The sequence below is a fragment of the Physeter macrocephalus genome, chromosome 4 (genome assembly GCF_002837175.3).
Source record: "Physeter macrocephalus isolate SW-GA chromosome 4, ASM283717v5, whole genome shotgun sequence".
Classification (NCBI taxonomy): domain Eukaryota; kingdom Metazoa; phylum Chordata; class Mammalia; order Artiodactyla; family Physeteridae; genus Physeter; species Physeter macrocephalus.
In genome coordinates, this window is record NC_041217.1 from 66,356,358 (window position 1) to 66,371,712 (window position 15,355).

Consider the following 15,355-nt stretch of genomic DNA (forward strand, 5'->3'; position numbering starts at 1 on the left):
AGGGTTCCCTTTTCTCCACATCCTCTCCAGCATTTATTATTTCTCGAGTTTTTGATGATGGCCAATCTGACCGGTGTGAGATGATATCTCATTGTCGTTTTGATTTGCATTTCTCTAATGATTAATGATGTTGAGCATTCTTTCATGTGTTTGTTGGCGATCTGTATATCTTCTTTGGAGAAATGTCTATTTAGGTCTTCTGCCCATTTTTGGATTGGGTTGTTTGTTTTTTTGTTATTGAGCTGCATGAGTTGCTTATAAATTTTGGAGATTAATCCTTTGTCACCATGAATAACTTTTAAGCCAAACTTTGGCAACTCAGTTCTTATGAGATATTCTTATTTGAATCTGCAAAAACTAACGGTCTATAACCAGAACTATAGTTCTGACATTAGCTGTGATTGATGCAGAATAGATAACGAAGAAAGATACATTTGAAAAATGAGTATTTAAAACTTCACAATCCCTTCTTGCATGTTTTATTTGATAAATTAAATCATTTAACCTCAAGGAATGGCGTATTTGCTGATTTATGAGGAACATTTGGCATTCTCTTGTGCTAATGTAAGATATTGATTCAGTTCCCCAAGCATTTCTTAAATCCACATGTTTCTTAAATTTTCTTGAGTGGAAATGAAATCAATTGGTACCAAACCTCTAAAAAAAGGACGGTTAAGCTGCTACTCAATCTTTTCTCTTCCCCAAGATTCCTCTTTCTTTCCTCAGTTTTTAAAAATCTTTTTTTAATTGAAATATAGTTAATTTACAATACTGCATTGTGTACAGAATAATGCTTCCTTTTTTTGCAGATTATATTCTGTTATAGGTTATTACAAGATAATAACCTATTAAAACCTAATAGGCATTACCTAATAACCTATTAAAAATAATTTTTAATAACCGAGTGTATTTGACTCTGTTCTGAAAGAACATCAATTTCTTACATTTTTGTCTTCAGTTTTATATATGGCACCATCTGTTTTCTTTTTGAAGGTCCATGGGGCACATAACTGGTCTATTGCTTTTTAAACACAAAAACAGATTGCATGTGGGAGTTTAAATAAGACAGTGACATTAAACTCTTCCACATGACTGTCTTTAAGAGCACACGAAGAATGAAACACAACCCGGTAGTAGCAAAGTTTTTATGTGAATCTTTTTGCCCCAGGAGTTCCAAAATGTCAGAGCATTTCCTTGAGACACTCTTGAGATTTGGACTCTTGCATGGAGAATGGAATAGCCTGGCTCCTGGCTCCTCTTTTTGTTTCCGTCTTTGCATTCTTCTTCTGCTTTTTTTCTTTTATTTCCAATTTTCTCCCTTCTCTTTTCTGGCTCATATTTATCATCATCTTACTCACTGGTAGCCACAATTCCCTTTAAAGCAACAATTATAATAAGAAAAGCAATAGCTTACATTTATTATTCACCATGTGCCAGGCACTGTCCTATGCACTTTGCATTTATTAGTTTATCTAACGATTTCAATAATTTTAGGACTTACGTACAAAAACAATCCATATTTTTTCAGAAAAGGGAACTGAGACATAGAGAGCTTAGGTAACTTGCCCATGAAATAAAATACTACAGCAATAGCAAAATCAGTCATTTTATTTTTCCTGAATGTTTGTATTCTTCAGTTTTGAGACTTGGGAGGAAACTTTTGTCTCAATGGGTCTTATTTTATTCAGTTTGAACCTCTATTAAATGTTAGGCCCACAGATTTATACTAGGAGGTGGGATGCTTTCAAAAGAAGGTCAAAGATAAATGAAACTCAAACCTTGAACTCAAATCATCAACAACCTCCTGGGAAAGATAGCCATAGAAGCAAATCATCCCAACAAAAAAACGAGAAAGTGATGTCTCCTCTTATGATGATAAAAATCCTCAACAGCAAGTTGGAGGTACGGGGTAAAGACTACCTTGTATATGAGGCAACATTTGAGTTGGGTTTTGAATGGTGATAAAGATTACTTTTAAATTGGGCATGAATAATAATGATGAAAGTCAGCATTTATTGAGCTATCATTATGTTCAACATCATGTGAGAGCTTTCCATGAGTTATTTAACCCTTATAACAACGCTGTCAGGTAGTTTCCGTTAGTACCCCACTTACCAGATGTGGCAACTGAGGCTTGGAGAGGTTAGATTACTTGCCCAAGTTACTGTAGTAGTGTGGTGTGTAAGGATCAACCTCCAGGCAATCTTAACTCTAGAGTCCATGCTTTGAAAATAAACTATGTAATGGTATTTATCAACTATCAGTAACGTTTCACTATTTTTCCTCTAGGAGAAGAGATTTGTGCTAATCTACTTTTCAGTATTTTTTTTCCTTTATACCAGTTGGACTTGGATTTGTCTTACACTCTTTTTATTTTTAAAGTGGTTTTATAGGTGGTTTCGTTTTGTTCTTTGGCAGGGTTGTTATTTTATTTTACAGGGATGTCAAAAGTGACATCACTCATTAGGGCCAGCTCTGGGATTATAATATGGGTCACAACCCAGAGTGTTGCCACCAGACCAGAAGATCAGGTGGGTTTCATCCACTTCTTAGGAAAAGGATGCCCGAAGATGTGTGTGGAATGGTATTTTGAGGCTCTGTGCGGGCTCAGCAAGGAATAATGTAGGGATTTTTCAGGGCTGTGTACTGAGGGCTCTACTGGGGTGTGGAGTCGGCAGGGGAATAGTGTGAGGCAAAGAAGACATGTGTGTTCCTCGCAGAATAGAGACTTTGACCTAGAGTAGATTTGACTCTGACCCAAGAGGACTTCCTCAGGGGTAATGGGAATTCCTCAGGGTCTCTGAGGAATGGACCAGTAGAAAACCAGAGGTTAAGGAGGAGAAGTAATCTGGGGAGTGGCATTAGAGAGTCCTAGGAAGGGACCCTCTAGAGAATCCTCAAAATCCAGATGAGAGAAAGAATAGCTTTAAACATCTCCCAGACCAATAAATAAATCATAAATCCACTTTATGAGTCTTGATTGAGAGTGCGTACATTGACAAAAAGACTTGAGATAACATCATGGGATTCAAGAGAATGATGAAACCAGTACCCAGGAAATGGACTCAATACACTGGAAAGTTATTTTCCAAGCGCATTTTCTGGGTAGGACGACTTGGTAAATGTATGGTAAATGTTGACATTGCTGTGGAATCCTGGAATGTATCCTCAGGTCATAAATAACAATGTTTCTGAGGACTAGAATTTTATCTCTACCTTTTTCAAAGATGTGGAGAGGGTGATTCAGAGTGTCTGAATCACCGTGTTGTGGGGACATGGGGCTAATGAGAATAAATTGGCCCAGACTTATTCTGTGAAGTTATTGCTTTGTTTACAGTCTTAGACCTGATTGTGTGGGAGCTCATAAGACTTCATTCCTATCGTCATTTCCCGGTAGCTAGAAAGTGCCTGGGAATTTTCTCATTTCAACAAAGACTACCTGACTCCTTTTGTTTAAGAAACAATGAAAACTTTAAGAATTATAGAGAGAGAATTCGGGGGTTATTTCTTCTTTCAGCATGTACCATTGACTCCCGTGCCACTAAATGATAACAAATAGTGCCGGAAATATGGTGGGAAATACGGGCAGAGAGAGAGGGAAAATACATCTGATGTTATCCAGGTAAATATTATCAAGTGGTTTCAAAGTAATTCTTCTAGCTGGGATTCTAGAGAAAAGTGTTTATCATATCTACCATCACTTCCCAATGTATTTTTAGGTGTTGATCAATAAAAAATGTTTTTAGGTTAAGTACAGGGAGAGGGGATTAAAATGCAAAGTGTCTTGTTTGGATTCAGAATCACTGGTGACCCTAATCCAATTAATTATAACTTTGCCATTCTGTTTCTTTAGAACTGAATACAGTTTCAGGGAACTGTGAGGGATATGAAGACAATAAAATGCACAGAAGGAAAATTGAAAAAAGACAACCATATATTTCAGGCTTAATCATCACATTTTGTGCATATTGTATGAAATCGATGTATTAAGCAATGACTAATGAATGAAAATTTAGAGTCCATAAAAAGGAGTAGGGAGAAATACTCAAGGGGAAGGGAAATAGATAGAAATTAGGTCAAAGGAAATGAATTCAGTACATGAATATGTCTGCAAGTACAACTAATGAATTGCAGATGTGTCTCCTGATGGAGAACAAGTTAGAAAGGTGGACCCTGATGTACTGGTTATAGTCAGTCCAACCTTCTGCCCTGAGAGGCAAATGACATGTCACGCATTATCACATTACATGCCTGTAATTGTGATACAGTCTGTGGAAAAGTAGAATTTTCTCTCCTTCGTTTAGAAATCTACTTTCCCTACATAGTAAATGGACATGGATTCACTCTCAGTACATATGAATTTGTTAGAATTTGGGTTTAAAAAAAAGCATATATATATATATATATATATATATATATATATATATATATATATATATGGAGAGAGAGAGAGAGAGAGAGAGAGAGAGTCGGCTTTAAAAGGAAGAAAATATTGAAGATATAGAGTGATTTTTCCTTTGTTCCTCTCCAGTGCCTTCCTAAATCCTGACCTTGCCTTCTACTTATCTACCACTTTGGAGGTTAGAGCTGGAGGGGTAGGAAAGAAAAAGAAAACAAAAGGATCAGGCTCAAGAATCTCTAACAGATAGATAGATAGATAGATAGATAGATAGATAGATAGATAGATAGATATTCGTATATAGATGTATATATATTTAAATTATAAGCTGAAATATATTCTACATGAGCAAGAGTGCACTGAAAACAGAATCACAGTAGTTATAATTATACTGAATTTAATATGTTTATAGACTGATGTATAATTGATGGACATAGTAACTACTCTGCAAGTGGTGACTTCATCGGGCCCCTTCCCACTCTTCCTTCAGGTCTCAAATGGAATGCCACTTTCTCATGGAGGCTTTCCCTAAACCTAAAACGAGGTTAGGACCCCTTTTGTTACTCTTACTATCTTTAGTATGGTTTTCTTTTGTTGTGTATATTTATTTGTGTGTGTTTCTTCATTTTCTTTTCTACCTCCCCCAGGATCTATTAACTTCATTAGGGCCGGAACCATGTCTATTTTACTTACCATAATTCCCAGAACATGATATTTGCTCAAAAATCATCTGTAGAAAAAAAACTGTAAGTAGTTCATACACGAGAATCAACGTTAATGTTACTTACACTACCAAATCAAGTTTTAAATGTATTTTTTTCTTTTTGGTAATTGATAAGTATCCAGAATGGCATTAGTGTTCACAGTGTCCCTGGATGTTGTATACAGGTAAACCTTCATCACCTAAATATAGGCTGTCTGGATTTGAATCCCAGCTCTGCCACTTACCAGCTGGTTAACTACGGGCAAGTTACTTGATCTCTCTGACTTCATTTGTAAAATAGATTTGTAATGAGGAGCAAATGAGTTAACTTTTGTAAGGTTATGGCATAAATGACAGGAATATATAGTAAATAAACCTAGGCTACAACGTGGGATATAGTGTTAGATAGATAGATAGATGATAGATAGATAGGGTGAATACATTTCCTCGAATAACATTTTTCCTTGCTAGACGGACTTGCCAGTTTCAAAAGTTTCCTGAAGTCTGAATTTAGTGAGGAAAACCTTGAGTTCTGGATGGCTTGTGAGGATTACAAGAAGATCAAGTCCCCTGTCAAGATGGCTGAGAAGGCAAAGAAAATTTATGAAGAATTTATCCAAGCGGAGGCTCCTAAAGAGGTTGGTCCTGATGGGAAGGTGGGTGAGTGTGGTCAGTGGGGGTCAGCTCAACAACTTCCCAGAAAGGATTTCCAACTGCAGTACACTTTGCAGCTACAGGCTATTACTATCTGAGAGTGGACCACCTTTCGTAAGCGCCTACTGAGTGCAAAGGCAGAGCAATACTGTCGAGCAGGTATGAACTTGAACTCTGTTTAGACCACTTTCTAAGCAATCGTGTCTGTTTTCAGTAGTATGTAATCGCAAGTCAGAATGATACTAGTTGTATGATCTTAGTTAAATTATTGAGTCTGTCTGAACTTAGTTTCTTTCTTTGGGAAAATGAGGGTAATGAAGACTATTTTTGCAGGTTTGTTGTGAGGATGAAATTACAGAGCAGACATGAAAATATATATCTCAGCATTTGAACTAATGGATGCTTACTGAATGTTTCTACCACTTAATTTCTTCTCTCTTCCTCTTCCCCTTCTCCTCCCTTCCCTTTCTTTTTTAATGTAAACTCTCTCTTTTCCCTTCTATTCTCCCCCATCCCGTTGTTTCCCCCAGGCCTTTTCCATTTACACTCTAGTCGGGGGAAACAGGGTTTCTACTTACAAAAATCAAATGATTACAAGATAATAGTGCTAGAGATGTCAGAAGACAATATACTGTTAACTGACTGCTAACGACAATATGTGTGTTGATTTCAAAGAGGATTTGAGGTAGTTTATCTGCCCTTTGCTGTTTATAAAACTGAATTGAAAAAGCTTTCTGTGGAATTCAGGATGGCCTCAGCGAGACCTGTTCATCATGTTTTGGTCAGGTCACTAATTTCAGATTGCATGCCATAATCCAATCTGGACATCAAATATTTCATCAAGATTTGGGGTCAATCACAGGGGTGATCTGAGCAAACCCTCTAGGTAGGCAGTAATTAACTTAAGATTATTTGAGAGGGGAAAACCCCAATATCCTTTCTCTCACAGGTCCTCTAGACTCTTGAGGTCCCACCATTTGATATTTATTCCTTTGGTAATGCATTATTCATCACTGATCCTTTTTGAAAGATAAATATGTTTGAATGGATGGACAAATTATATACCTAATACCAACAGATCAGCTCCCTCAATAACACAGGAGGTGGAGGTCAGGAGCATAAGAGTATAGAGTACCATGGGTCAAGGTGGAGAAAGTGAGAGTCCTAAGATGGAACTGGGCTTAGTCTTGCTGTGGAATCTTATCCAGATCTCCTCTTCTACTCCTCAGGCTCCCACCCTATGCACATATGTTAGCTTCCCCTACTTCTGATGCTTTTTGTGCTGGGACATTATTCTTCTATCCATATGGAATCTCTATTTGTGATGTTACCAAGGAGATTAGTATTAAATTTGACACCCATTTCCTGACTTCAACTGATCTCCCATTTCCAGCCTATCTTCCTACCAATATCATTCCTCTTTACAGAAGTCTAGGATTTGTTGCAATATCTGCACATCGTGGAGACCTATCTGTACTATTGCTTTGAGCTCCAGGAAAACATTGTTCCTGAGGTTCCTTACTAGAACATTGGTGGTTATCATGAAAATATGAGACATTAAAAATGAAGTTTCAAAATAAACAAAACCCTGGCTGAGTTACTAGAACACACAAATGGTGGCCCTCATTATGAGGACCTGTGAGCTCAAATTAAAATAGCCTTGGCCTCCAGTCTCTGAGCTGGGCATCAGAGAGAATGTGAATCCTGCTCCTGACACATAATAAGCATTCAGTGAATATCTATGAGATGAATGGGTGCAGATGTCTCAACCGAGACCTTTCTCAATGTGTAACTTTGGGCAAGTTTCTCACTAAAGCTCTCTAATTCTCAGTTCCCTTAACTATAATCATCTCACATATATGTATGTGTACCTAGAGGATGTTTAATAAATTGTAGCTTTTATTTTTAAAATTCTCCAAATCTTGTATTTTGACCCCAAAATTTACTGTTTCATTTTGATGACCAGCAGATTGACCTATAAAACAAATTTACCCAGGCAAATAGTAATCTAAATTTTCTTTCTCTGAATATTCACCTCAGTTCTTTAAGTTAAGGAACTGAAGGAGAGATACAGTTGTAAAAAAATTGGAACTAAGTTTAAAAAAAGAGAAGTGACCCTGCGTAGTTCAATAAGTAGAAAACTAGTATATTGCAAATTGTCAACTGTCCATAAATTAATGAAAAATATTTTCTTGGCTCTCTAGTAAACAGATGAGTATATATCAAAATGATTCATTAGAGGAGCCCATGCACATAAAAATAATAAGATAAATAGCAGTTTTTTCTGGTATATACAATGTGTTAGAAAGTTTTAAATACATCACTTCTTTAAAAAATAAGATTAGGAGATAATTTTATAATTTTTAGAAATTCAACTATTTGAGTAAGGCTGCCCACCTAGCTCAGTATATGTTTAAAAGAAGGAAGAAACATCGCTTTCGTGTGGCGGGAAGAATAAGACTGAGAATAGAGAAATATACACGATAGCCTCACCTCTGTCCCTCACTAGCTGTTTGTGGGCCTGTAACAACCTCTCTGGGTCTCGGAGTCTTCACCCATGAAGGCAGGAGTCAGACTACCTCACCCCTGAGACTGTTTCCAGTGCTGCCTGTGTAGTCTTCCTCCATTCCTGCATAAAGCACACAGGCCCCTCTCACCTGTGGAAAACATGTCATAGCCTCAACTCACTTCATTCTGGACCTTCAGTCACAGTCACTCCTGTGTGTTCTGGCCTGGTACTCCCCAGTCATGTCTTTGTCCCTGACTATGACCTAAAGCTGCTTCATAATTCTCCGAGCCCAAATAGCTTTTCTCAGTATCAAGAACTTCTAGCAGCCCAGGAGAGACCTAAAACATTTTCTCATGTTCCAATTCAGAATTATTGGTTGATTTGTTTCTTTCTCTTTTACATGCAGACACCTTAGGAGTCATTGAAATATACAACGTGATGTACAGTGATTTCTCTCAAATCATACTCAGACAAGCTCAGGCAGGCTGTACACTGTACAACTCCAGGGGACCATTTACACGGACCCAAACATGAATGGTATCCCTGGGAGTGGCTCGATGTAGTAGCCCTGAATTCAGGACAAATATGCCATAATGCCTTCCAGCACTGCAGTCTACTGGGTAAAAGCAACATTGCTGGACTTTTGAGTCTTCTCTCTACCACTTATGATCTTGGGCAAGTCACTTAACATTTCTGCTCCTCGGGTGTAAAATGTAGGTGTCAGTATTGCCTCCTAGAGTTGTAAGATTCAATGAGTTCATAGCACAGTGCCTGTAAAAGTTAAGTTCTCAGTAAGTATTAGCTGCTATTGTTATTATTGTTGTGCTAGAACCATTGTTTCCCACTTAGTTTCAGGAAAAGACCAAGTTTCTTTATTCTTCGAGAACCATGCAAAAGGTCTTGGATCCCTGGTCAGAAGTTCTTTCTCTCTCTTCATTCTCCCCACTAGGTGTGAAATCAAATGCTGTGGTAGGAGGATTGTGGGATTAGGCATCAGGATACTTGGATTCCAATTCAGAGTCTCTGCATTCAAATACATTTATTAGTTCTGTGATCTTGAAGAAGTCTCTATCTATCTATCTATCATCTATCTATCTATCTATCTATCTTCCCCTACAAAAGGAAAGACTCATTCTTAGGGTTATTGTGAGGATTATATGAGGTCTGCATGTGTTGGCTGCTTGTTTCTAACAGTGGGTGTCTAACACTGGTTGATCTTAATCTGAGTCATGCATTTGTTGGAGCATTTGTTGAAGTTGCCTTACCCCATTGCGTATAAAATAGAAATGATATTTCTCACTTTCTATGACTCTCTTCCCCTCATGTGTTATACTGGTGAGAAATTCCACTTCTCTCCCAACCCCTCCTCAAATCCCACAACCTGGCTGACTCAGTGACCCTGTTTCCTGTCTCACAGGTGAATATTGATCATTTCACGAAGGACATCACAGTGAAGAACCTGGTGGAACCTTCCCCAAGCAGCTTTGATGTGGCCCAGAAAAGAATCCATGCCCTGATGGAAAAGGATTCACTTCCTCGCTTTGTGCGCTCTGGGTTTTATCAGGAGTTCATCAAGTAGCAATGTAGTTGGTCTGTGAGAATCATCCCGAGAGTTATTTCCTCCACAATAACCCTGCACTTTCCAGCAACCCACATATTTTCCTATAGCAGCTTGCTCAAAGACTCTCAAACGGAAAACCCCAGGGAGTGTTGCTTCCTCCTTTGCCCACATTGTTTTGGATGTTTATCTATTGCCCAAATGCCTTCCTTTTCCAATTTCCTCTTCCTGCCCCGATTCTTAATTAAGCTCTACTCTTGTATGTTGTTGTGAAACTCAATCAGAACGACAGAAAAAAATCTATCAAAAGAAATATAAAACAAGAATATGATATAATTGAATGTAGGTCCATTTGGTTTAGGTAATGGATCTCCCCCTAAATTGGTATAAAAAAGAATGTGGATGTGGAAAGTCCAGTTTCAACTGAGACTAACTGATCTCATTTAAAAAAAAATTCTGATCCATGAGGGGGTCACCCCTCTCATTATTTCTGAACTTGGTTAGTAAAAGTTGCTAAGAATTTTATGAGGCTGAGCCACTATTGGATTTTTTTAAGCAAATACATTGGTAAAAAATATTGATCTTCTTCTGAGAGCATCTTTGTGTTAGCTAGAGATTATAAACAAGAGATATAGATACATAAATATGCTGTTTATATAAAATCGATCTGAACACCATCCATATAGCTTCTTTCCCTATACTTCCCTCATACCTTCCCATGCATAAAGTTATCAAATTCTGTATTAAATCAATGTCCTGAGATTGACAAGGGACTACTTTATACATGTATCTGTGCCTCTAGTATGTAGGCACAAAGTTTTAATTTTCAAATTATTTAAAATTCGTGTGAGTATAATATTACAAAATTTCTGACTCCAATCATATAAAACAGTTGCTACTCATTGCAGTGGTCTCCCACCTCAATATCAAGAGGGCTGTACACTAAGATGGGAAAATCTTGTCAAGCCTAAAATGGTTAGTTGTCCTATGATGCCATCAGTTTGTTTAGTAAATGACGGTTATCTTTAAAACACCAAATTATCTTTGGAAAACTTAATTTGACTAAATGCAGAGACGTTCTAAGTGAGATAAAATTTTAAAGTACCCTGCATTTTGCAAAATAATCTGATCTTTTAGCACTCCCTCACTTCCCTCCCTATTTTGCTCGCTGCATTAATGAATTGTATTTATAGTCAAAATGCACATTTTTACCCCTAACATGCCTTACACACAGTCAATTGATAAGCCATGGTATTTTTAGTAGGTTTAAACTTTTAATTCTGTATTTCATTATTATAAGTCTTGCTAGAATTTTTTTCTTATCTTTAGTAGATTTGATTAAGCAATGATTTACATAATCTAGTAATAAAGAGAGTCAAACTGTGTATGAATATAACCAAGGTGAGGACACTGAGTTAACTAAACAAGTAATTTTTAAAGGATTAATAAAAATCTGAAATGTTTAAGTAGAAGACTACATTGTTTAGTCTTGTAGTTTCTCCTTTTGTTTCTTTTTTTCTTTCACACACTCCTAGTTTCACATGCTTGTAGCCCATTTATTCAGTTAATTGCTAAGAATATTGAAAATGAAGCAACTATATGACTGTATTCTTTGAGTAAACACTGACTGTATTTGTTGGGTTTTCCTTTTTTTTTTTTTTTTTTTTGTATTTCAAAGGCTAATGTGCCCTTCCTGAATACTTGCCATTTCAAACTCTGAAAATGGGTCGGAGTGACTGGGTCTACTGCCAACTCTTGCTAGTCTGGTATGAGTTCATTCATATTTGTCAGTATTGCTCACTTCAAAGAAACTCCGTCATCAAGCAGTCGACAGCTAGGTCAGACCAACATTGTGAGCATGAAAAAGAAGTTCTCACCATGTCTATTCATTTAGGAGTGACAAGCAACTCACAACAAGAATTCCTAGCACAACCATCCTCAGCATCTGTCTATGCTGCCCCAAATCAGTATAAAATCACCAATCCTTTACTTGCTAATGCAGCTAGAAAATTTAAGAACTGAAGAATCTAGGTGAGTTATTTTTTTCTTGAATGCCAAAACATTTTTAAGAAAAATTTTGATGTCATTAATATCTCAAATATTTTATTCATATTATTTGAAACAACAAAATGTTTGAAAATACCCAGAGAATTAACTAGAGATTACAGCGTTCACCAAGATGGTTGATGTGACAAAGACTCGGACTGACTGTATTCACAAATTGACTGCACATCCTATGTAAGTGGGTAGACTTGTCAGTGGAGGATAAGAAGGACCTTCACCTTTTCATAAGCTGAACCCAGGAGGCAGAGGGCAGGAAAAGCACCAGGAGGGCAATGCTGTAAAGGCTACAAGAAGCATGAATGCCTTGCAGTCAACCAGTGACATGTAATATATATGTAAATATGATTTTAAATTTAAAGCAGTACACACACACACACACACTTCTAAATAATAAAGTTAAAAGGAATACAAATATCACAGCCCAAAATGAAAATGCAAATGTATAAAAATTGCCCTAGAAAATTCTTTGAAATCTTTGGTGTTTTTAAACTTAGAAAAAAACCTGAGCTACTAGAAGTTGCCATAGTAATACAAACAAAATAAACATTCTTTTAAATTTTGGGAAATTCGGAAAACTGGGATGATCTTTCCAGGAAAAAAAATGTGTAACATCTGTTTATCACTCCCTTTGCCTTCTCCCCTTCCTCCCCACTCTCCCTTGAGTAAATTGCCTGGGAAAGTATGAAACTCAATGCAGGAGTGAGCCTTGTGGTGCTGGCATTTTCCTCCCTTGTGAAAATGTAACAGTCATAAGTGGATCTGGGATGTAGAGAGGTGCTCAATGGGAATAGGAGTATATGCTTCTCATCCTTGAGAGAAACCTAAGATTAGGTAGGCAGGTCAGGTAACCACCATAACCTGTTTTTCTGCCTGGGTTTGATATAGTTTGTGGTTGGTGTCTGATTAGTATCTAAACTTGACCAGAAGAAAGAGACAGACTATCAACTCTCAGAGTAAATTAGGAGGCTGTGTTCCATGTTCATCTGCTAAAGCAATGCTTGTTCATGTGAACAACCCCCTACACACACACGCACACATGCACACACATACACATTTTCTTTCTCTCAGATAGACACCTTCTGAAATGCAGAACTGAGGTGATTCAGTAACTTTGCTTTCAAATCAATAGAATCAAATTTCTGAAAACATTTTGTGCCCCACTCCCCATGCCATCTATGTACTCTAATTCTCTATGGTATAAATTATGCTTTAAGCAGATTTCAGTTTTTAGTCCATAAAGAGAAGAAATTGTTAAAGAAATTGTTTTTACTTTTGTCCTCTACGAAGCCATGGATTATGCTTGGTTGATGTGCTCTCTGTATGCACTCCCTTTCAACAGGGTGGACCTGTTATTATTTCCCAAAGAATAATAGATATCCAGAAGTTTCAATAAAAACTTGACCATTAGTAAATCAATTGGTAAACTAATAAACATTCCCTGCCAGGGCTTTGTCAAGCTATCTGTCCCATCACAAATTTGATAATTTGAGAATCATTTCAAAGGCTATCATATTTCAGAGGAATCATTTTTATCCCTGAAATCATTCCCTCTAGCAGGCCATTTTCCTTGTTACCTGGTAATTTAGCAAGTTTGAGAGAAATAGGGTCATAAGAAAAGAAAGGGGAGAAAGGAGAGATGGGAAGTGGTAAAGAAGTGCCCAGACCTACAAAGTGAGTCCATTCACTAGGAGACATTTAAGAGCAGCTCCACTTGATTGGAAATCAAATAGTTTTTGCTGTCACCACCAAGATTTGCAGGAATGCTTTTCTTGACTAACAATGCAGATTGATGTGAAAATCCATTTTAATATCCTAAGGATTCTTGATTAGATAAAAGAAGAAACATGGAGGATTTTCTTTCCCCAGTGGGCTTGCATGTGCCAGAGAGCAGAGTATGGAGAACCCAGTTTCTAACATCCAAATGTCCAAACCCAAGGGCCAGGCAACTCTCTGTAGGTTCTGGACACAATGTCTTGATACATCTCAGTATATGGGTTTTCCAGGCTCTCCATTCTATAAGAGTGTGTTCAATTCTTGCCGTGGATAAGGCTTTTTAGCAATTTAGCAATTTAGCATATGAAAATATGCTAAACATATTTTCATTCAAATAGGTTATATGGCAGACCAGAGCAATAGATATCCAAAGAAAGGCTTTCCCCAGCATACTGGAACTGAAAAGATCAAGACTTCCAACAGAGACATTTGTAGCTTTCAATGGAAACTCATAGCAGAGAGTAATGGGAAAAAGACAGACAACCGAACTTTGGAATATTGTCCTCACCTCACAGTTTAATAATAATCATTTCTAGTAGAGAAGCTACAAAACCAACATTTATATCCAGTTTGATAAGCCTCTTGTTTTTTGACCTGAGACAATTTTCCTTTCTGTCTCACACCTATATCTCCATTCCTTTTCTCCCCCCGTGTGAGGATACCTTTTATCCTGAGGATAAAATAGTTGAGTCTAACTACAGGATAGGATAAATAGTTGAGTCTAACCACTGTTATCTAATAATGAATACAATTAAAAGCATTTAACTCCCTATCTAGGAAAATATATAAACTAAGGCATAGACAAAACAATGGGAAATGCTGAAAAATTTTCCAATGGAGAGAAGTAATCTGGATAATTTTTGCCAAAAGTTCTTTTCATGTCATATGTTATTAGAATTTGGGGGGACTAAATTTTTTTAAGAATGCTGCAACTCGCAACTCATCTTCAGGAGACCACCGCAGAGAAAAGTGTAGAAATGAAATCCATTTGTCAGCATTTATCCCATAAGTTTTTCATTTAGAAACAATGTGTTTATCTTCTAATTTTGTAACCAATACGTTGTATACTATGTAACTCATACTTCTTGATAAAGCACCAAATATGTATCTGTAACCACAATCACATATATTATATTAAATATATATCTATATAATAACCTCATATGAGTTCTTCTTGACTCCTGAACATTCTTGATATGAAACTCTATCTTAAGGTAGGCTTGTTGTTCACGTCACTCTTTATACCAGGTGAGCCGTTGATCAATTGGGAGGATCCCTCTCCTAATAAACATCAACTGTAATACAGCCTGACATGCTAAACTCAGAAAGGGAGATACAAAGTATTCAATATTCATACACTCTGTTCACTACTTTCCCTTGGATTCAGATGGCAACAACTTATTGATGCAGGTATTCACTGTTAGCATTGACTGAGCACATTATATGATTTGGATCCTGCAATATTCAGTGAGTATAGTTATTCCTTTCTCTTCCTGCACTGGTGAAAGATCTGAAATCCACGTGCCACTGCAAGCAACTCAATTCTATGACCTTAGATTTGGTGCTCAGATAGTTTAGGTAATGGACTCAGATTATACAACTAGTGGGGTTGAGATTGGATGAAAGGGAAAGTTTGTATACAGAAAGAGGCATAAATAGAATCAGTTTACAGAGAGAAACAATGATGAGAATCCA

General features: G+C 37.1%; 1 protein-coding gene across 1 annotated transcript in view; it reads left to right on the plus strand.

Annotated features, from left to right (window-relative positions):
- RGS5 (regulator of G protein signaling 5) overlaps positions 1-14,794 on the plus strand; it is a 54,267-nt gene extending 39,473 nt beyond the window's left edge. Inside the window, exons 4-5 of the mRNA XM_007130598.4 lie at positions 5,574-5,740; positions 9,683-14,794. Coding sequence (XP_007130660.1) covers positions 5,574-5,740; positions 9,683-9,844 — 329 coding nt within the window. The 3' untranslated portion in view covers positions 9,845-14,794. The remainder of the gene's footprint in view (positions 1-5,573; positions 5,741-9,682) is intronic.
- The last annotated feature ends 561 nt before the right edge of the window (positions 14,795-15,355 follow it).